Here is a 23,554-nt window from a genome sequence, read left to right on the forward strand (position 1 = left end):
AAATTTTTGTTACTTTTTCAAAAACTGATCTCCATTATCATCTCTAAGTAACAAGCTACTTGCATCAAATCCATGTGATAAATGGACCAGATATGATATGAAGACATGACATAAGTGATACATAACACAGTAATATTTGGCTCACAACATCTCATGTTCTGGTCTCCAGAAGCCCAAATCAAACCACAAGTAAGACCCCATTCCAATGCAAAAACGAAATAGGGCAAAACTGCCCAAAACAAAAAACCAAAATTCTATACCACAAAATTAACACTTTAAAGATAAAGACTGTCAAATTGTTTCCGTTATACACTTTTAAACTCTAAATTATGATGTGGGAGTACACTGGAGTAGGAGGTTCCCAAATTATTATGAGGGGAAAGGACAAGAGGGGAGAAGAAGCCTTTGATAACAGGAATAAATAAGTTAGCATCAGTATCTTTTCCCTCAGTGACCTTTAGAGAAATTTTATTAGAAATTACATTTTACTCATAAAAAGCCTCTTGATGAAGGTGAAAGAGGAGAGTGAAAAAGTTGGCTTAAAGCTTAACATTCAGAAAAAGAAGATCATGGCATCTGGTCTCATTACTTCACAGGAAATAGATGGGGAAACAGTGTCAGACTTTATTTTTGGGGGCTCCAAAATCACTGCAGATGGTGACTGCAGCCATGAAATTAAAAGACGCTTACTCCTTGGAAGAAAAGTTATGACCAACCTAGATAGCATATTCAAAAGCAGAGACATTGCTTTGCCAACAAAGGTCCGTCTAGTCAATGCTATAGTTTTTCCAGCGGTCATGCATGGATGTGAGAGTTGGACTGTGAAGAAGGCTGAGCACTGAAGAATTGATGCTTTTGAACTGTGGTGTTGGAGAAGAGTCCCTTGGACTGCAAGGAGATCCAACCAGTCCATTCTAAAGGAGATCAGCCCTGGGATTCCTTTGGAAGGAATGATGCTAAAGCTGAAACTCCAGTACTTTGGCCACCTCATGCGAAGAGTTGACTCATTGGAAAAGACTCTGATGCTGGGAGGGATTGGGGGCAGGAGGAGAAGGGGACGACAGAGGATGAGATGGCTGGATGGCATCACTGACTCGACGGATGTGAGTCTGAGTGAACTCTGGGAGTTGGTGATGGACAGGGAGGCCTGGCGTGCTGCGATTCATGGGGTTGGAAGAGTCGGGCACGATTGAGCAACTGAACTGAACTGAACTGAATAGTGAATTCATTTAGCCCAAATTCTAACAGGGGAAAGTAACTAGTTTAATGGGAAGGGAGGCTGAGAAGAGCTGAGGTATATACAGAATGAACGCTTAGAAGGTATCCTGATAGAAATCCATAAGAGAAAGAAGCTGAAGGCAGAAATATAGTATATCCTGAAACAGTAGTTGAAAAGCACTTTTTTAGACTGGCTCTGTTAAACTTAAGGCACTAAGATCCCAGCTCCATACAGTGATATTATAACTAATTTACCTACAGATGCTAATGATGTTAGCTCTGGCTTTGTTAAGCTGGGTGTGTTTAGGGTGTTTGTTTGTTTTTTTTAACTTTCATAGTAGACAAGGATTAATCCATCTGCTTATGAGTAACAACCGTATGGCTATTTAAAAAGGGAACAGCATTTTCTAATTTTTGGTCAAGGGAAGAAAGACAAAGTAAGCTAGATAATGCCTCTGATAAAGTAAACAGTGTGTGAACAGGTTTCTTGGGCCAAGAGCTGAGCTTATTACTAGAAAGTAAATGACAAGAGCAATTCTTCAAAAGTACTTATGAATTCTCATCCTTTCAAACACTTGTTTGGCCCCCAAATTCATAAACAAAGATGGACCTAATTTCCATAGTTTGCCTTAAGATTCCTCAAGTGTCTGAAATTCATTCCCAAGGCAATATGGGGGCAGAAGTGAAAGTGAGTAATTAACTTCTCTGAATGGCTGCAATTATGAGAAGTACAAGGAAATCCATGTCAAATCTGTTGAAGATTTCTCTCACCCTAGGTTTCCCATCTTCTAACTTCTATCAACATAAGTCTGGACTTCTTACAGCAAAACTCATAGCCTATCCAAAAGATTAACAAATTTAAGTCAACATTTTGCAACAAATTTAAGTCAACATTTTACATATCAATTAATATGTAACAAAATTCCTGTACAAACCCAACAGCATGGATCATTCCTTATAGTAGAGATTCTCAAACTTGGTTACTCATTATAATCTGTGGAGGATTTTTAAATTAAGAAATATTTTTTTTAAAAAAAGAGATTTCAGAATCTACTGAACCAGAATCTCTAAAGACTCAGGATGCTGTATAATTTTAATAATTTCCAGGTGATCTCTGATAAAACTGGTGCATAGGTTGGCTTTAGAAATATCTCCTTAGAATACAGTAAAAGAGGGCTTGTACTATAACACATTTTTTAATTGGAAAAGGAAAGATTTCTGTTTTTATGTGCCAACTTGGAAATCTAATCCTGAAGCAAAGAGGTCAGTTTCATGTAGTTGAAAGGATACTGTGAAGGTAGGTTTATATATATCATATCCTACATTGGCCAGGCTCTTGGCAATCATCTGGGTAGTCACCTTCTTCTGACGCAGAAAAATTTTCATTCGTGGCTTCATGTATAGAATGCCACAAAATGCCTATGGAACAGTGAAGGGAAAGTTATTACACAATATTGCCAATTCAACTGACATCCCCATAAAACGCTGCTAGCATCTGAGATCTCATCTGAGCAAAGATTTGGCTCAGTTTGTATACTTTGTTATTCTACATCAACTCCCATACTAAGTACTGCTGACTATATTAGCTACACTGTTTGAGTGCAGACAGTGAAAAGGAATCCGAGTATAGGGTTAAAAGGTTGTCATCTTTATAAAGTGAAATTTTGTTCTGTAATATTTTCATGTTACAGGACATCTTACCTCTCATTGTTGAAGAAAAACCACTCTTACTCACCCGTAATGAGTACTCTGTTTCTGGCAGCTCAGAGGAAACGCCACCAGTCTCTTTTTCATCTGTGCCAAAGTCTGTTACCAGGATATCATACTGATCTGTATCAAAGTCCAACTCAGACTTTCCATCTTTATTTCTGGGTAAAAGAGAGAAGTACCAATCTAACAAAAACTGGCTCCAAAGGACAAAAATGCACTAGGAACCCAAGAGAAAAGAAACAACATGAGCCAAAACTCAGATACCTATTTCTTCCCCTGACTACCAGTTCAAAGGAACTATGTGTTATTTGCTTTGAAGATCACACAATATTTAAGGGTATTTCCGGTCTAAACAATTCTGATATGTTTCATAGAGGTGTGATACTAAGTAGCAAAGGAAAGAAAAAAAAGTCAGGTGGGGATGTTTGTGATCTGATAAATCAAATGGCTACAGCAGCTATCCTTGATGCAGGGTCTTAATATAGAATTGTCAGGTAGGTCATTCCACATGATTTCCCCCAACTGAATAAACAGATGAATCAAAATCTACTCTTTCTAACTTCAGTAATAGTATAAGGACTAGTAAGATTTCCCCAGATCTAATTCTATTTCTTAGAAGAAAAAAAAAAGGTTGTGATAGAAACAACATATCCTTATTAGTCTTCTAGGAGATCATTTATATAATTGTCATTTAAATATAATAGTACTCATATTCCTTTCCCAAGGATATTTCTTCTCATAATCCCTTCAGGTCACTTAAATATGGTCTATTCCAAGACCCTAGGCTACATCACTAACAACTGCCAGGAGGAAAAAGGCAAGACTCATCTTTGTTACTGGAAAAAACTCCAAATAATGGATTACAGAGAAAAAACATATATCAGAATAACAGTTCCCCAAATTTGTTCTGTGTAATGGCAGTCCCCCAAGATACTCTTAAATATGAAATAAAGATATAAAGTCTGTATAATCAAATAAAATTGGAGAGACATTTTCTGATTTCCAAAGCCACCTCTAGCTCTAGGGACACCTTCTTCATACTTGAGGCTTCAGAGGCTCAGAGTTGCTGTGTTGAAAACATAGCTCCTTTTTCAGGGCTGAACCAGAGCCACTATCATACATATCCTGTATAAAGCTCAGGTCATTATAACAGTGTATTCTATATTTTCCAGGATAATCCTGATTCCTGCTACCCATCCCACTCTAACAAATGTATTCTGAGGAGATTCCTGTCCCCCATGGCCCTCACCATTCACTGTCCAAGGAAAAGAGGTCTGGAGAGACAGTTTTTTAAAATTTGGAAACTGCATACTATATTGCTCTCTTAAATATTTTCACTGTATGTTGAAATAATGTTAGCATATTAGAGCCTCTCAGAAGTGCTATAATAAAGTTATGTGGTAAGCTCTGTTTAAGCCAGCTCTTCCCAAAGTTATTTGACCATGGAATCTTATTTATGTAACACCTAGTACCATAAACTGAGAAACAATATACAAAGAGAAAAGTCTGCTGAAAATGCGTTTAAATCACTTGAAATGCTTCAAGAAAATGATCCTTTATAATATAAATTATATTACTTTGAGGTTTTCTTAGTAGGACACAGGAGGATGTAAATTACCTTACTTTTTTTTTTTTTTAAATTCAAAGTACTTTCTATATGGACCACCACAGTTTTTTAACTAAGTTTTATCCAACTAAGAAATGAGGCAAAATACTTGACCTATGGAGAAAAAGAAGAATGAATATATCTGATACTGCATGAATATATCTGATACTGTATTCTATTAAACATAAAAGTAGCACTTCTATTTTATACTAAAGGCTTTTTGGTTTCAATGGACACTATTTCATTTAACATGACAAGGTGAGACAAATGACATATCCTAAACTATTTCTAGGTAGCTTTATTAGCTCTAAACATATGACCTGAAGTCAACTTCATTATAGTTCAAATTTATCTGCTTCAAAGATTTTTCTACTTCTGATCCAACTACTCTGAAAGCACAAATACACATGTCCTTATTATTTTAAGATTGTGTTGTGCTTTGTTACCCTAAATTTTCTTCCTTATACTTCATTTTCACTGTCAAATAGGTGAAATAACTATCACTGACCTACCTCTAAACAGTGTCTTTGAATACACAATAGATATTTATAATGGATTTGGAAGATTTTAGAATAATATTGAACTATCTTGATGGTAACAGCTTCAGGATATGTATACAGGTCTCCACATTATTAAGCTGCATATTTTACCACTAAGAAGCACTGTCTCAAACAGAGCTGTGGTTCTAAGAAAGTTAAGGAAAAGTATGCAGTGAGATACAAACATGTATCAAAATTTATCTACTCTGCTTCTCTATAGAAGAGATTTATTAAAATATGCTTCGTTGTATTGCTTCTGTTTATTAGAATCTATCACTCTTGGATACCATACCTGCGGATGTTCCAAATGAGAACACGAGTGCCTTTTTTGCCTGGGATGGCATCAAACTGGGACAGCAGGTCATTTTCACTGTTGAAAATTGAATAGTTCAAGATGGCTTCTAGGCTAGGCAAGGAATCCTCAGTAATAATCATTTTTTGTAAAACCAAGTATAGTCAAAGAAAAATTATCATCTTCAGAAGATGCTATCACAGGAAGATCTGCCTTTTGGGTTGCATGTTTAGACAAAATATAGACATAAAGATATAAAGCATGAACATTACTGCTTCCGAAGAAAGGGAAGCAGGGGGAAATGCAGAAAGATTATAGAGACTAATACCAAAATCAGTTACCCCTGCAGAATATTGCTTCAAAAATTCCATGTAAATTAAGACGGTCCTATACTTAAGAAACAGATCAAAGTCTGAGTTTTTAGACTCTTTGGAAGCAATGAGTTCAAACTTTATTGCTATACTGTCTGCGTAAAGATAACCTGGTATCTAACAAAAATAATAGCTTGCTCAGTTATAGAAAAATCAGCTATTCAGCTGTCAGATAAGCTAATGAACAGTATGTTTCTAGGAGGGTGACACAAATATAACTACTTTTAAGGGGGAAAAAGAGAGAAGGCCCCAGGGAACTGTACTGTAAGAGTGGTGAGGGGGTGGAGATAGTATATAGATCAAATCATAGAACAATGAAAACTGCAAAATAACTAAAACATTTGTTTCTTCCAATGATCCATTTATTTTAACAATGTTTAATAGGGTGAAATTCTAGTTAAATTTAAGACATCTGAATACCTCTTTAAATATGAAAACTTTTGATAGCTGGATTTGACCTGAAGAAAGAGGTTTCTATCAAAATTGTCAGTTTAGACTAATTTTTAACTAACATTTCCCATTTCCAGAAAGGATATTGTTTTGCTGGTTGAATGGAACAATTGGTACAATAACTGCTTGGGCCTGGACGCATTCCAGATACGTCTGTGATAGGAGTCCAACAGTGAGAGTGCCCCCGTTCTTGGTGAAGACAAGAGCATCCTTTCCTAGCCGCATGGAGCCTGACTTGAAACCATTACCAAAAACTCCGATGGGACACTGGCTCTTCTTTATGACTTTATCTGTAAAGCCAAAGCTGCAATTACACAAGAAAAAAGAAATCAGAAGAAATCAGAAAGATAAAAGAGCATCCTAAGATAGGTAGGCCAAATGTTTGGCTTACAAATGAAGAACACTTGTAAAAAGTTCTTCCTTTTGGTATTTCTGGGCAAAACTATTAAGTGAAAACATAGGAAATAACCATGGGGTAATGGCACTGATTTTCCTGTGTGGTTTGTGTGTACATAAACACTTCCACTGCATTAGAGTCACATATTATAAAGGTAAAGGTAGCCTCTTTTCACTAACAGAGGCTATGGCACAGCTGCCTTTCTTGTTTAGATAAAAGAGCTCTGTTTGTTAATAGAAAAGTTAGGGGAAGATGAGCAGGGTAGTTATCTCAGAGTACACCTGAGAGAGGGTAACGAGAGTACCAGATACTGACACTAGTCAGAGGTATGAGGCAGAGTAGGCATCCCTAACCTGGTTATGTCACTCTCTAGAAATTGCAAAGTCAGAGGTTATGTATCTTGCAAATTTCAACTATTCACTCAAAGGATAACACTTCCAATTCTTACCATCTGCTGGGACAGTTCATTGGAATGTGGCCAAGGGATAAAAATAGGTAGTTCTGCCTCTGAATATCAGCAAACAGCTGCAGTATAAAGTCTCTCGTGTTTTACTAAGGGCCTTTCACAAAGCCACCTCAACAATCTCTGCGGCCCCTTAGGATCAGCTTAATCTAGGAGCTAGATCCTTCCCCTTTCTTCTATTTCCATCCAAACACACAACAAAATGACCAAACCAAACAAAAATTAAAGACATTGAAAGCTAGAAAATAAGTATTACCTTCATATATCTTCTCTCATGACAAATAAAACTAATTTTTTAAGGACGAGTTCTCTCTAGATGGACTAAGTTTCCAAAAATGTACACTACCATCCATTCCATAAATATTTACTGAGCCCCTACTATGTCCTGTGCATCATGCTAAGCAGTGGAGACACAACTGTTAATATAAGAAACATGATTCTTGCCCTCACGGTTTACAGTGTAAGGAAAGATTTCGTATATTACAGATCAGATGTTTTTCCAACATCAGTAAAATAGATGCTTTACCTGCCATGGCTGAGCAGCTTGGCCTTGGCTCCAACTCTTTTAATTGGGGTGAAGTACAATCCCTGGGTTGGGAAGATCCCCTGGAGAAAGGAATGGCCACCCACTCTAGTATTCTTGCCTGAAGAACTCCATGGAAAGAGGAGCCTGGATGGCTACAGTCCATGGGGTCACAGTCGGACACGACTGAGTCACACACATACACACACCTGATTTCTACTTCCTGGAGGTGGGGGTTTGTGTTTGCTCACTAAGGAAGGAGGATCACCATTTCATTTTCAAGTGTTACAGGATACCATTGTGTCCCTTGAGATGAGACACTTTAAAAGACCTTTGTGTATCCAGCAAATAAATCCAATCACATAAAAAGGTAATTTCTAGGGTAGAACTTCCTTTGAAAATACCAAAAGAGCATTGAGCTTCTGCAGTCTATAGGCCTTAGCAATCCAGAAAGTAAACTTAAAGAAGCTGGTTAAGATTCAAGCATTCCTTTTCCTCCTGTGATAGAATTACCTAAAAACAACAGGGTTGTGAGGAGGATTAAATGTCACACTATGTGTATAATATAACTTACAAAGTAGTATTCAAACTTCAATTTTAAACTCTAGAAGTCATTCAGAATGGTCATATGCTATCATCTACTTCTACTTCAGATCTAATGCATATCTAAAACTCAGGGCTCTTTATAAACAGTAATCTTACCTACCATGTGAAATGGATCTACAGAGTTATTTGGACTTTAACCTTCTCTAATGCTACCAAGAAAATAAAGCATTATTTTCTTGGGCTCCAAAATCAGATGGGGACTGCAGCCATGAAATTAAAAGACGCTTGCTCCTTGGAAGAAAAGCTATGACCAACCTAGACGACATACTAAAAAGCAGAGACATCACTTTGCTGACAAAGGTCCGTCTAGTCAAAGCTATGGTTTTTCCAGTAGTCATGTATGGATGTGAGAGTTGGACCATAAAGAAAGCTGAGTGCTGAAGAAATGATGCTTTTGTACTATGGTGTTGGAGAAGACTCTCGAGAGTCCCTTGGACAGCAAGGAGATCATACCAGTCAATCCTAAAAGAAATTAGCCCTGAATATTCATTGGAAGGACTGATGCTGAAGCTGAAACTCCAATACTCTGGCCACCTGATGCGACGAACTGACTCATTGGAAAAGACCATGATGCTAGGAAATACTGAAGGCAGGAAGAGAGGGGGATGACAGAGAATGAGATGGTTGGACGGCATCACTGACTTGATGGACATGAGTTTGAGCAAGCTGTGGGAGTTGGTGATGGACAGGGAAGCCTGGTGCACTGCAGTTCATGGGGCTGCAAAGAGTCAGACACGACTGAGTGACAGAACTGAACTGAATTCTACCTAAGCTTCAATTAGGTGGTCAAGGGAAAGTGGTGAAAATAGGGAGATTATATTGCTTCTTTAATTTCCTTACCATTTCTGCTTGTTCTGCCATCTATCATCTTTTCCCCTTCATAACTATAAACTTTCATTGTATTTTAGCTTATATGGTGGTGGTGGTGAAGTTGCTAAGTCATGTCCGACCCTTGTGACCCCATGGACCATAGCCTGCCAGTCTCCTCTGTCCATGGGATTTCCCAGGCAAAAATACTGGAGTGGGTTGCCATTTTATCCTCCAGGGGACCTTCCCAACCCAGGGATCAACCCTGGGTCTCCGGCATTGCAGGCATATTCTTTACCGACTAAGACTACCTAAGGTTGAAAAGATAGGTAGTGGGGCAGGGCAAGAACCAGAAATGCCAAAGGATAAGAACGAGATGAGAGGAGCTGGATGCTCTCAGTTTGTTTTTGTTGTTATGTTACCCTTAACTCTTCCTCTGTGTTCTTTTATTCCACTTGCATTCCCATATTAGGTTTTCTATTTAACTGAAAAATCTCAGAATACATGCCAGATACCAATCAAATCGCTGCCTAACATAAATGTATTCACAATAAATAACAGAATTGTAGGAATGAATCTTATATAGTTTGGTATGTGTGTTAGTCACTCAGTTGTTTCCAAGTCTTTGAGACTTCATGGCCTGTAGCCCACCAGGCTCCTGTGTCCATGGAATTCTCTGAGCAATGATACTGGAGTGGGTAGCCATTCTCTTCTCCAGGGGATCTTCCTGACCCAGGGATTGAACCCAGGTCTCCTGTATTACAAGCAGATTCTTTAATTTTCCATAGACATTTTATCTTAGGTGGTTTCTCTTCACCAAGTAAGTCCTATTCTATCTCCTTAATAAAATAGACAACAGTATTTACACACCAAGTGGGCTCTGTGAGTGGAATCCAGGAAAATAGCAGCTTCTTTCCAAGTTCCTTAAAAAAGTCAACTCTAGAATCTACAGAGGTAAATTTAAACTGGGACTCTGATCAATTAAAAAAAAAAAAAACCTTAGCAAATTCATGGACATAAAAGGGAAAGTACTGCTGTTCTCTAAATGTACTGGTGATATAATGTGTAGCATAAAATAATGAAAGGATACTAAGCATACTGCTATTCTCTGGCTGTTGTTCTAGAAGAACAGACCTATTAGGAAATACACTTCTTAAAAGAGGTTTTCCAACAAAGGCAGCCGAATATAGACTAGTTGGTTCACACACTATCCCCATAAGCTAAACAGAATTAATTTTGAACCTTAAAGGAATTTAATGATAGGCTTTTTCTTTTTACCTTAATTTTCATGAGATTTTGTATTTATGGGAGAAACTGTTGCTTACTTACATAACTATTTTATTAGCCTGAAAATATAAGGGTAGCATAAAAAGTTGGAAAATGTGAATAAGATTATAATAAATGTTATAAGTCAAATAGAATTTCTGTAGGCTTAATGATTTTGCATGATTACCTCCGTTATTTTTTCCAAATACAAAAGAATATGACCCCCAAACAGAAAAATTAATATACTTAATAAAAGTTTTCAATGCTACCTCTAATATTCAACTATTTTAGAACAAATTGTGGTACATGGAATCCCTGGCTAGAAGTTAGAATTGGACTAAATAATCTCTTTTAAATAAATGGGACCTTCTAACTGATTCAAGTTTGTTTCAAGATATGATCAGAAATAAAGTCCAATACATATAATTATACTTAATCCAGGACTCACTTTTTTTTTTTTCTAATTTTATTTTATTTTTAAACTTTACATAATTTTATTAGTTTTGCCAAATATCAAAATGAAAAGCATCCAGTATCGCATCAACCTGGACTGGCAACTCGTTTCTTACATGATATTTTATATGTTTCAATGCCATTCTCCCAAATCTTCCCACCTCTCCTCTCCCACAGAGTCCATAAGACTGTTCTATACATCAGTGTCTCTTTTGCTGTCTCGCATAATCGGTTATTGTTACCATCTTTCTAAATTCCATATATATGCGTTAGTATACTGTAATGGTGTTTTTCCTTCTGGCTTACTTCACTCTGTATAATAGGCTCCAGTTTCATCCACCTCATTAGAACTGATTCAAATGTATTCTTTTTAATGGCTGAGTAATACTCCATTGTGTATATGTACCACAGCTTTCTTATCCATTCATCTGCTGATGGACATCTAGGTTGCTTCCATATACTGGCTATTATAAACAGTGCTGCAATGAACATTGGGGTACACGTGTCTCTTTCCCTTCTGCTTTCTTCAGTGTGTATGCCCAGCAGTGGGATTGCTGGATCATAAGGCAGTTCTATTTCCAGTTTTTTTAAGGAATCTCCACACTGTTCTCCATAGTGGCTGTACTAGTTTGCATTCCCACCAACAGTGTAAGAGGGTTCTCTTTTCTCCACACCCTCTCCAGCATTTATTACTTGTAGACTTTTGGGTCACAGCCATTCTGACTGGTGTGAAATGGTACCTCATAGTGGTTTTGATTTGCATTTCTCTGATAATGAGTGATGTTGAGCATCTTTTCATGTGTTTGTTAGCCATCTGTATGTCTTCTTTGGAGAAATGTCTATTTAGTTCTTTGGCCCATTTTTTGATTGGGTCGTTTATTTTTTCTGGAGTTGAGCTGTAGGAGTTGCTTGTATATTTTTGAGATTAGTTGTTTGTCAGTTGCTTCATTTGCTATTATTTTCTCCCATTCTGAAGGCTGTCTTTTCACCTTGCTAATAGTTTCCTTTGATGTGCAGAAGCTTTTAAGGTTAATTAGGTCCCATTTGTTTATTTTTGCTTTTATTTCCAATATTCTGGGAGGTGGGTCATAGAGGATCCTGCTGTGATGTATGTCAGAGAGTGTTTTGCCTATGTTCTCCTCTAGGAGTTTTATAGTTTCTGGTCTTACGTTTAGATCTTTAATCCATTTTGAGTTTATTTTTGTGTATGGTGTTAGAAAGTGGTCTAGTTTCATTCTTTTACAAGTGGTTGACCAGATTTCCCAGCACCACTTGTTAAAGAGATTGTCTTTAATCCATTGTATATTCTTGCCTCCTTTGTCAAAGATAAGGTGTCCATATGTGCGTGGATTTATCTCTGGGCTTTCTATTTTATTCCATTGATCAATATTTCTGTCTTTGTGCCAGTACCATACTGTCTTGATAACTGTGGCTTTGTAGTAGAGCCTGAAGTCAGGTAGGTTGATTCCTCCAGTTCCATTCTTCTTTCTCAAGATCGCTTTGGCTATTCAAGGTTTTTTGTATTTCTGTACAAATTGTGAAATTATTTGTTCTAGCTCTGTGAAGAATACTGTTGGTAGCTTGATAGGGATTGCGTTGAATCTATAAATTGCTTTGGGTGGTATACTCATTTTCACTATATTGATTCTTCCAATCCATGAACATGGTATATTTCTCCATCTATTAGTGTCCTCTTTGATTTCTTTCACCAGTGTTTTATAGTTTTCTATATATAGGTCTTTAGTTTCTTTAGGTAGATATATTCATAAGTATTTTATTCTTTCCATTGCAATGGTGAATGGAATTGTTTCCTTAATTTCTCTGTTTTCTCATTATTAGTGTATAGGAATGCAAGGGATTTCTGTGTGTTGATTTTATATCCTGCAACTTTACTATAGTCATTGATTATTTCTAGTAATTTTCTGGTGGAATCTTTAGGGTTTTCTATGTAGAGGATCATGTCATCTGCAAATAGTGAGAGTTTTACTTCTTCTTTTCCAATTTGGATTCCTTTTATTTCTTTTTCTGCTCTGATTGCTGTGGCCAAAACTTACAAAACTATGTTGAATAGTAATGGTGAAAGTGGGCACCCTTGTCTTGTTCCTGACTTTAGAGGAAATGCTTTCAATTTTTCACCATTGAGGATAATGTTTGCTGTGGGTTTGTCATATATAGCTTTTATTATGTTGAGGTATGTTCCTTCTATTCCTGCTTTCTATCATTTCTATCATAAATGGATGTTGAATTTTGTCAAAGGCTTTCTCTGCATCTATTGAGATAATCATATGGTTTTTATTTTTCAATTTGTTAATGTGGTGTATTACATTGATTGATTTGCTGATATTGAAGAATCCTTGCATCCCTGGGATAAAGCCCACTTGGTCATGGTGTATGATCTTTTTAATGTGTTGTTGGATTCTGATTGCTAGAATTTTGTTAAGGATTTTTGCATCTATGTTCATCAGTGATATTGGCCTGTAGTTTTCTTTTTTTGTGGGATCTTTGTCAGGTTTTGGTATTAGGGTGATGGTGGCCTCATAGAATGAGTTTGGAAGTTTACCTTCCTCTGCAATTTTCTGGAAGAGTTTGAGCAGGATAGGTGTTAGCTCTTCTCTAAATTTTTGGTAGAATTCAGCTGTGAAGCCGTCTGGACCGGGCTTTTGTTTGCTGGAAGATTTTTGATTACAGTTTCAATTTCCGTGCTTGTGATGGGTTTGTTAAGATTTTCTATTTCTTCCTGGTCCAGTTTTGGAAAGTTGTACTTTTCTAAGAATTTGTCCATTTCTTCCACGTTGTCCATTTTATTGGCATATAATTGTTGATAGTAGTCTCTTATGATCCTTTGTATTTCTGTGTTGTCTGTTGTGATCTCTCCATTTTCGTTTCTAATTTTGTTGATTTGATTTTTTCTCCTTTGTTTCTTGATGAGTCTGGCTAATGGTTTGTCAATTTTATTTATCCTTTCAAAGAACCAGCTTTTGGTTTTGTTGATTTTTGCTATGGTCTCTTTTGTTTCTTTTGCATTTATTTCTGCTCTAATTTTTAAGATTTCTTTCCTTCTACTAACCCTGGGGTTCTTCATTTCTTCCTTTTCTAGTTGCTTTAGGTGTAGAGTTAGGTTATTTATTTGACTTTTTCTTGTTTCTTGAGGTATGCCTGTATTGCTATGAACTTTCCCCTTAGGACTGCTTTTACCGTGTCCCACAGGTTTTGGGTTGTTGTGTTTTCATTTTCATTCGTTTCTATGCAAATTTTGATTTCTTTTTGATTTCTTCTGTGATTTGTTGGTTCTTCAGCAGCGTGTTGTTCAGCCTCCATATGTTGGAATTTTTAATAGTTTTTCTCCTGTAATTGAGATCTAATCTTACTGCATTGTGGTCAGAAAAAATGCTTGGAATGATTTCTATTTTTTTGAATTTACCAAGGCTAGCTTTATGGCCCAGGATGTGATCTATCCTGGAGAAGGTTCCATGTGCGCTTGAGAAAAAGGTGAAATTCATTGTTTTGGGATGAAATGTCCTATAGATATCAATTAGGCAGGACTCATTTTTTAAATTCTCTAAAATTAAACAGACTTGTGGTTGCCAAGGAGAGGAGGAGGGAGGTATTGGGATTTGGGGATCAGCAGATGCAAACTGATATACATAGAATGGATGAACAAGTCCTATTGTATAGCACAGGAATTATATTCAATATCCTGTGATAAACTTCACATATATATATATATATATATGTATATATGTATGTATAACTGAGCCAGGTTGCTGTACAGCAGAAATTAACACGTTATAAACCAACTACATTTCAATACAAATTTTTTAAATTCTCTAAAATTAATTTTTAAATATGAGGAACAACTGCCCAGCTCAAATTAGTGGGAAACATATTTGGCATGATAATGTCAAAAAAATCCTATGGTTACTGTAGTTTCTGCCTGTTTTGTTCCTTGTGAAGGAAGCAAAATTTTGAATGAATGATATTCATCCTTTATATCTGAACTCAAATGTCATTTCTACATGGTCATCTTTTTTGATTCCATAGACTAGATTAGATCCCTCTGCTATATACTCTCATAGAAACTACTTTTCCTTCACAGCACTTAAACCACTAGTAGAATAACCTATGTAGTTGTACTACTAGTCAATTATTTTGTATCTTTTTCACTAAACTGCCAGCCCCTTGACAACAAGGATCATGTCTGTCTGGTTCACCCCTTTATCTCCAGTGACTCTCACATAGGTAGGTGTTCAGTAAAAATTTGGTGAAAGAATCTAGAACAAAAGAGACAGTGTTAGTCACTAAGTTGTGTCTGACTCTTTGCGACCCCATGGACTGTAGCCCGCCAGGCTCCTCTGTCCATGTCATTCTCTAGGCAAGAATACTGGAATGGGTTGCCATTACCTTATCCAAGGGATCTCCCTAATCAGGGATTGAACTCAGGTGTCCTGCATTGCAGACAGATTCTTTACCATCTGAGCCACCAGGGAAGCCCAGAACAAAAGTTGTTGCAATTACTGTTGCAATTATTTTGAAGCCATCCTCTTCCCTTCTTCCTGCCTTATAATTGTAAGCACCAACTCTCACATATCTAGTTCCACAAACAAAATAGAAGGTGGTAAGATTCATTGTGCCCACTATTTGACACCCATATCACTAGGATAACGTGTGGTGGGAAGGAATCAATAAGAAGATAAGTGATTTTAGGAACAAAACTAGTACATACAGATTTAGACATAAATATTTTGGTTCCACCCCACCTAAAATCCTATTTTTCATAATATAAAATATTAACTTTAGGTGATAAAAGTGAGGCTGTAAGTTCAAAAATAGGGCCAACTCCATACCTTCACCAACATACTGGCCACGTTCTTATTTCACTTCTAGAAGCTTTCCCCAGATATTCTTTTAATTATGAGGATCTGAGACATATGGTACACAGATTGCTGACTGGTAAAATATAACCAACTTTATAATTGGTTATGCCCAAATTTCACTTGTTTGATGACTCAAAAAGATTTCCCTAGAAACAGGGTTAGAGAATTAGAATACCTTCAAAGAGAACTATAACCAAATAAATCTCTTCCATTTTTATAGTTCAGAGCCCTTTCCCTCCTCCACTGGTACTCATGCTTCACACACTAGTGCAGGAAGCCAGATGGAGAGTGCTGCTACTGCTGCTGCTAAGTCGCTTCAGTCCTGTCCGACTCTGTGCGACCCCATAGACGGCAGCCCACCGGGCTCCCCCGTCCCTGAGATTCTCCAGGCAAGAACACTGGAGTGGGTTGCCATTTCCTTCTCCAATGCATGAAAGGGAAAAGTGAAAGTGAAGTCACTCAGTCGTGTCCGACCCTCAGCGACCCCATGGACTGCAGCCTACCAGGCTCCTCCGACCATGGGATTTTCCAGGCAAGGGCACTGGAGTGGGGTGCCATTGCCTTCTCCACACATGGAGAGTAATAAACCTCATTTGCTCAAAAAGGAAGCAAGAAGGAAAGAGTTAAGGAAGCACTCATCTTTCACTGAGTGATATATGAAGATAATAAAGTACAAACTTACATTCTTAATTACAAACCTTTTAAAGTAATTAAATGAATTGACACTGGCAACAGAAATCTATATTACCAGCTTCAGCAGTTAGAAAAGAGAATTTCCTGACTGTAATTCTTCTGCAAAACTTTCAAAGATTATGTGTATGACGTCTTCTGTATCTTTTGTGGGGCTTGATTATACCTGGGAATGTCCATGGTTCTAATCTATAAACTGTTATAATGCCAATACTCTAAGAGTAATGCCAATATTCGCTCTAAGAGTGAATTTAAGTTAATACAAATTGGAGAAGGTCTCAGATCAATGAAGACCTCCAGGTCTTTAACCTTGCTGTTCTTTTTGCCTGGACTCTCACCCTTGCCCCCTTGTACCTTTACCTCATTAAATTCTACTAATCACCCCTTAGATCTCAGCCTAAACATCATCTCATCTAAGAGGCTTTGCCTGACCTTCTGGATCAGATAGGGCTCCCCTGATGAGTTATCTCATTGCATCCTATACTTTTCTATCATCATACCTATGATTTTTTGTTATGATTAATACTTGACTTGTCTGAATTGCCAGCTAGACTCTAGTCTAGACTCTAGACTCTAGTCCCATGAGGTCAGGAAGAGTGTCCTGTGTCCTGGCACATAACAGCTGCTCAATAAACATTTGTTGAATGAATTAAAAGGAAGGAAAATATTAAAAGAAAATTATTAAGCCTTAAATAGAGTTCATGAACTCAAGACAAGAGAAAAAGAATGAAGGTATCTTTACCTGAGCATTCGGTGTAGTTTATGAGGTGTCATCCCACATCCATCATCAGTAAAGGTCAAACAAGTTTTATTCTTGACCTCTTCAACATCTATAAAGACCGTCCTGGCGGATACATCTGGATCTACAGCATTATCTGCAAAAGGTAGAAATCTGTGATATTAGATCTCTTTTTCTAATATTCTATTAAAATCTCTAGTTCAGTGCCCCTAAGACATAGAAACTGTCATTTATTCCCTTCATGTGAATGTCCCAGAAGGTGAGCAGGGAGCATTAATGGTATGGGGGAAGAAAGGTTTGACAGCAGATGGGTTTATGAAGCTGATTTCTAGATTTCATATAATGACTGATGTGCAATCTGCCTTTTTCTCTTCAAACTTCACGGATTATGGGAAAAGTAGGTCCTCCATATACAAAGCATTTTGCTCCATTTTTGTCTTATTAACTTCTTATCTTTTAGCCACTTTACTGCTCACAGACATATACAGTAAAGGGTGGTTATGGAGAAGAGTTGAATCTGCAACTTTGTTACAAATAGATACACACCACACACATTAGAGTTTATTGCGAAGATTTTATTTTTTACTTTTCTTTTATATCACCTCCTCCATTAAAGAACACAGATATTATCACCATCCCCATTTATAGTATGAGAGGCACTGAAAGAGGTTAAAACCAAAACACTAACTGCCTGCCTAGATCCAAACGATGTAACAAGCATGCTTAGAAGAGTGAGTCTGCTTAGGTATTCTGTAATAGTCTTGAAGGTGAGACTGTCTAATTCTCATTAAATGGAGAACATAGAATTAAAGTAGGGAAAAATATATAGAAAGTTTTACAATTCTTTCTGGGTTAGGTCTTCACAATGGGTTATTTATCCAAGAATCCAAAGACATCAAATATAGCCATATTCTAATATATGTGCCATGTCTGCAACCCCAGGGGATGACATTAGCTAAATAGTCACATCTTTTTGCCACAGGTGCCAGTTTACATAATTGCCAGTCATCGACACACGTGGTACAAAAGTCTCATTAGGGCTCACTGGCTGGAGTGGGAGGGCAGTTTGTGCAATCTGTTGGACTGGTGCCTCAAGCACTCCTGCCTTTACTGGCTCTTTAAACAAGACAAAGGCCTTCCCTCCCACCCACTCCCCTTTCCCTGGGATCCTACATTGATTTACTGATACCATGTGGCTGGGCTGGGAGATCTGGGTGGGGTTCTGGTTGTATATTCATCCCACTACCAATGTTCAAATCATGGCAGTTCTTTGTGGGGAACATCACTTAGCAAGAGAAGTGTTGCACATATTCAAAATACCAGTTTTTGTAACACAATTAACAGTATCAGTTACAACCACTTAAATGTGTGGAATGTCCATCAAACGAAACAAGACAGATTAATTTCAAGGGCCACAATGGTGTTGCCAGAATTACTGATAAAACTGTCACTGACTGTAACCCAGAAAGTCTTAACAGCATTAGGGCATCACGGATAGCCCCAGAAGGGGATTCAAAGGTCTGATAGAGTCAATCTTTAAGGACTACGTGGGGCCAAGCCTTGTGTCATGTGATAAATCAAGTGGACCAACTTTTGGCAGGAATTGTTAAGTCTGACATGCAATAGTGCCTTTATCAGAAAGACAGTGTTTTACTTTGTAATAAAAGGCAGCAGGTTTTTTTCTTTAACTGGCAGGATTCAGGATTGTGAAGGCACCTACATTGTTTCAAAAAACTACTTGGCAAGTAGGCCTTGAATTGTTTTAGAACCTATCAATCACGGCTACTGGCAGTCAAGGCCATTGAGACTGATGCCCTTAACTTGTCAACCAACAGGACATCATTTCTACTTTGAAAACTTGGGACATAGAGGGATTTTTTTCCCCTAACACTTAATGAACATTTACAATTCAAACATATAATGCATATCAATTCCAATTCTGCATTTATATAACCATATAGTCAATGAACCAGCTTGCAAGCCTCTCACAAAAATCACTCCCCGCCCCCCCAGCCCCCGGTTTTATTGTCAATTTCGCCCAAACTTTACTAGGTGCTTTTTTAAAACAGAAACCTACAAACAGTTTTAAGGTAACAACCAGGAGCAGCTAGAAATTTTATCTCCTTGGCTGGAAGTGGGTAGAATACAAGGGGGAGAGGGCACAGCAGAGGCCAGGGTCAACTGGGGCAGCAGGGGAAAAGAGATCAGCAGACAGACCAGCAGCAGTAAGCACAGCTTTGCACTTATTTTTGGTTTTAAGTAGCCTTCCACTTGGCCTCAACAAATGAAGTTTTAATAACAGGTTGGCCTCAATAGATGAACTTATAATAAAAAAGGCACCAATCTGGCAGCTGGTTTCAATTTCTGTTTAACCTTTCAAATGTTATCAACACATAGCACATGCTATCAAATCTTACGGAATCTATCTTCTCCCATGGCCCAGCCCACCTGGCCTATGACCAGGCAGGGTAGAGAGAACTCCTATTCAACTCCCTTGGCCCACCACTTAGGTGAGAGCTACACTACCAAATCCTGGGATGTCCTTATCCCCTCACTTGGCTCACACAGTCTCCTGTGCTCTCAGATCCCAAGTAATCTCTTAACCTAGCCCATGGTACCCTCAGTGGGAGGACTCTAACTCCCCTCAGCCACCATGTAGGTAACAGCATGAGAAACCAAGTCTCAGGGACTTTATGTTATCCCCTAACCATGTGACTGACCCGTGGTCTAAAAAAAATCATAACTGAACCTTCACAGCTCATTCTGACCTGGGAGGCAATGAGAAAGTGTCCCATGACAGCATCCCTGGAGAGACAGGATGGCGAGTGGGAGATAGCTGGTTTTGATACAGCTCTTCCACCCATCCCCTCCTGTTCCAGGTGAATGGCCTATGACAATTCCTGCAAGGTTGTCAGGGCCAAGCTGTGGCCCTCCCAGACATCCAGGAAGTATCTAAAACTGCTCTCATCTAAAATTAAGGTCATCATCTTCTGACACAAGCTTATTCTTCCTCTCTCCTCTCTCTCATACACACAAACACACACACAGTGTCAGCATTCAAATGACAAGTTTGAAATATGAAAGTCATTTTTTGTCCCTCTCTCTTTCTTACACTATACACCCCTAGTCTCTCTTACATCTTCATATTTCTATTTCCATTGTCACTTTCTTAGTTTACAGTCTGTTCCCTCTCATCTGCATTGTTGTGGTAACCTCCTACCTAGTCCTTCAAAGCCTTGTCCCTCTTTGCTCCCATTCATCTTATACAATGTTGCAAGATTAACTTTCCCTAAGCACAGCTCTGACCACAATATTCCCTTGATCAGAAAACTTTAGATTAAAAGCCCAAGTACCCGAGCCTCCCGGTCTCATTTTGGTCACAGCTCACCATTCTAACCTCATTCCCTACTTAGTACTTAGGGGTAAAAAGACCTGCATTTAAGTCCTGGGTCTGCCACTTAATAAACACACAATCATGGAAAAGTCAACTAAATTATCTGAGCCTATGTATCCTTATCTACAAGATGAGAATAATGATGACAATGGTGATGCTGCTGCTATTTACCCCAAAAGGTACAGTTAAAAATATATTTGTGAAAGCTCCATGTAAACTCTCTAAGGACCTATAGTTTTAACTCTTCATGACATCCATGTTCCAATTAAACTCAGCTACTCAGTATTCTTCATGACTTTGTGGATGCAGTTGTTCCTTTTGCTTGGAATGCCCTCCCTCCCCACACCCATGCCCACATGTCCCAATCCTTCAAATCTCAGCTCAAATGTCACCTCTCCAAAGCCTTTCCTAACTCTCCTTTTCCTGGTAAGCTGGATGTCACCACTCCTTCCTTTGGACTCCCACCGTACCCAATGTGTCCATCTTTGCCGATATATCACTTTCTGTTTTGCAGTTATGCAAAGAATAAACCTCTGTACATGTTTTCTCTCCCCTACTAGAAGATGAACCTATGCTGTATTCATTTTTGTATCTACCACAGTGAATGCTCAATAAATATTTATCAAATGAATGGTTCACCAGAAAATTAATGCATAAGTGGAGAAGAAAACTACTGAAGGAAAATCTAAAGTGAAAGCTTCAGATTACTAGTTAACACTTTGCTCTCCCTTTTCTCTATTATTAATATGACAGATAGTTGTGATTGGTTTTAATTTGTGTTGGTATCTATGTGTGCAGGCATGTGTGTGTATGTATATAATACACCTGTATACTTGCACTTGTATGGGTCAGCTTAGACAGGAATTAGGTTCTTTTAGTTAATGCTTAAGGCAAAAATCATATATATTCAAAACTACAAATGAAACACTTTAAAAATCACCCATAAAGTTCAGTACACAGCACAGCATAGGTATACATGGTTCTGCACAGTGCTACTGTGAGGGAACAAGCTTCTGTCTCTCATTTCTCACTAAGTAAATTGGTGGCTTTCCCCTCTTTTTCTCTTTTGTAAATCACATGCACCTAGATCTCACTCCACTGTGAATTACCCTCAAGGCATGGTGCAAAATCTTAAAAATACAGTCCCTGTTCTCTAGGATTCAAAACGGGGCAATGTCAGTTTTTCTCCTTCACCTTCTAACGAACAGTCATACATATTGTAAGCATTCTGTGTTACTGTGAAAATAATCACCCTAGTTCCCCATCACCCTTGCAAGTATCTCTCCTGCAGCCCACTGACTTCTCGCTCAAGACAATTCACACTGCAGGGCCACAGCGATTGCTTAAGTGGAGCCTGGGGCTCATTTGGGGGAGCTCTGAAACCATTTTCAAGATTCTGTTCTGTGCTACTTTGCCCCAGAAACACCTTGCCATAATTTTTGAAACATTTGCAATGTGCTCGGTATGCTTCTGCCATTTTGTCCAGGAATGTTTTTCTTCTTTGCTTTCCACACAGTATTTAGCACACTACTGCAAAAGCTGGTGTACTTGGCTTCAAGGGATCAACTGAAAACGCTTTAAAAGCAAACATCGGTGGAGCGAGAGGTTAAGTGCTCAGTTATTCATTCCAGCGGTGCGAGGGCGCTCTTGGATCGCGGACCCAGCGCTCCACAGTCGCAGGGAGCCAAATGCACTCGTGTCATCTCTTAAGAGATGTCCCATCATTCCCAGACTCTCTGGTCCCAAAAGTTAAAGAACTCCGTTTTCCAGACTTTTCTTCATGCCCCTTTGCTAGCCTGGCGCCCTCCGTGTGTCGCTGGCCCCCGTGGAGCCCAGCTGCCTCGGGGCCCGAAATTTGTGTGCATCTCCTTTTGATTATTAACTAAGCTACCCTAAAGCGCCTGGAACGTCACGGGCCAGAGAGAAAAACCACACGGGACTAACTCTTGGGTCACATCTTGTTTCCTCAGCTTTATCTGCGGAACTTCGTCCCTGGCGACGGAGCCGACCCCCTCCGCCGCCTGCGAAGCCGAGACCGGTCCCGACGCCCCCACCCCTGCCCCGGCCCTCCCCGCGCGGCTCTGCACATTCCTCTCGCGTCCCCGGCACCACGTTGGCACCTCTGCCTCGGGCGATCGCGGCCAGGCCCGCCCTCGCCACTCACCTAGCAGCTCCGCGATGGCACTGAAGGGTCGCGTGTGGCTGCTGGAGTTGCTCTGTAGGTAGCGAGGGCTCATCTGGGGGGGAGAGAAGGTCCCGTCCCGAGTGAGGCCTCGGCCCGCCGGGCCCTCCCCGCGCGCCCCCCGCAGCCCCGGGGCCCGCGCGCGCGCGTCCGCCCCCTCGGGCCCCCGACCTACCGTGCTCAAGCGGATCCCAAAGGCCTGCGGGCCGCTGCCCGGCCTGGCCAGCGCGCTACCCGGCGCGCCAGGGCCCGCGGGGGCCCCTCGGTACAGGAGCATTTTTTTGGCCGCCAGGATACTCTTTTGCCGCTGCCGGACTACTCGCCCGGCCGTCCGGGACTGGCTCTCGCTTGCTCCCACCCGCAGCTGGCGGGGGCGGGGCGCGCTACAGCCACCTGTCCGGGGCGGGAGGGGTGAGGCCGGCAGAGCCGCGCAGTGGCCCCGCCCTGTCAGCACCTCTCCCAACCCGCAGACTGCCGAGCCGGCAGCGGGGCCGTACAGAAATATGGCGACCTCCTGACAGCCGCTCCTTGATCCCCGCCCCTAATTAATTCTTGGCGTTTGCCATAGGCCAGGACGCCGAGCGGGAAAGCGCAGGGGGGAGGGGGCGGGCGCATGGGGAGGGGCAGGAATAAGGCGAGGGGAGGGAGAGGGTGTAGGGATTTCTGGAACAGAGTCCCAGTTCGGAGGCATGACTAACGGGCAGGATAAGACAAGTCTTAGAAGTTCTGAAAACTACAGTTTTGCTATCTGGGGAGATAGCAGGCAGGCTCGCGTGATGGGAAAGCATTCAGACTATTTTGCCTCAAATGCCTCCAGAAGCAGCCAGAACTTTTCAGAAGGCAATTGGCAAATCATCTTCAAATCTTTGCAAGCATGCAGGGAGGCTGTTTATGAAAGAAGAAATTGGAATGCACTTACATACCGCAAGTAGGAGATGGGGGTTAGGTTATGCAGTATCCACAAAACGGAATAC

The 23,554-nt window shown here is 39.7% G+C and overlaps 1 protein-coding gene across 1 annotated transcript in view; it reads right to left on the minus strand.

Moving 5' to 3' along the window:
* The window catches only part of MORC4 (MORC family CW-type zinc finger 4), a 68,798-nt gene extending 45,708 nt beyond the window's left edge, over positions 1 to 23,090 (minus strand). The window contains exons 1-7 of the mRNA XM_070365431.1: positions 22,756 to 23,090; positions 22,563 to 22,635; positions 17,008 to 17,140; positions 6,272 to 6,490; positions 5,366 to 5,512; positions 2,954 to 3,086; positions 2,509 to 2,637 (exon numbers count right to left, since the gene is read on the minus strand). Of these exons, the coding sequence (XP_070221532.1) occupies positions 2,509 to 2,637; positions 2,954 to 3,086; positions 5,366 to 5,512; positions 6,272 to 6,490; positions 17,008 to 17,140; positions 22,563 to 22,635; positions 22,756 to 22,857 (936 nt within the window). The 5' untranslated portion in view covers positions 22,858 to 23,090. The remainder of the gene's footprint in view (positions 1 to 2,508; positions 2,638 to 2,953; positions 3,087 to 5,365; positions 5,513 to 6,271; positions 6,491 to 17,007; positions 17,141 to 22,562; positions 22,636 to 22,755) is intronic.
* Between the last annotated feature and the right edge of the window lie 464 nt (positions 23,091 to 23,554).

The sequence above is a fragment of the Bos mutus genome, chromosome X (genome assembly GCF_027580195.1).
Source record: "Bos mutus isolate GX-2022 chromosome X, NWIPB_WYAK_1.1, whole genome shotgun sequence".
NCBI lineage: Eukaryota > Metazoa > Chordata > Mammalia > Artiodactyla > Bovidae > Bos > Bos mutus.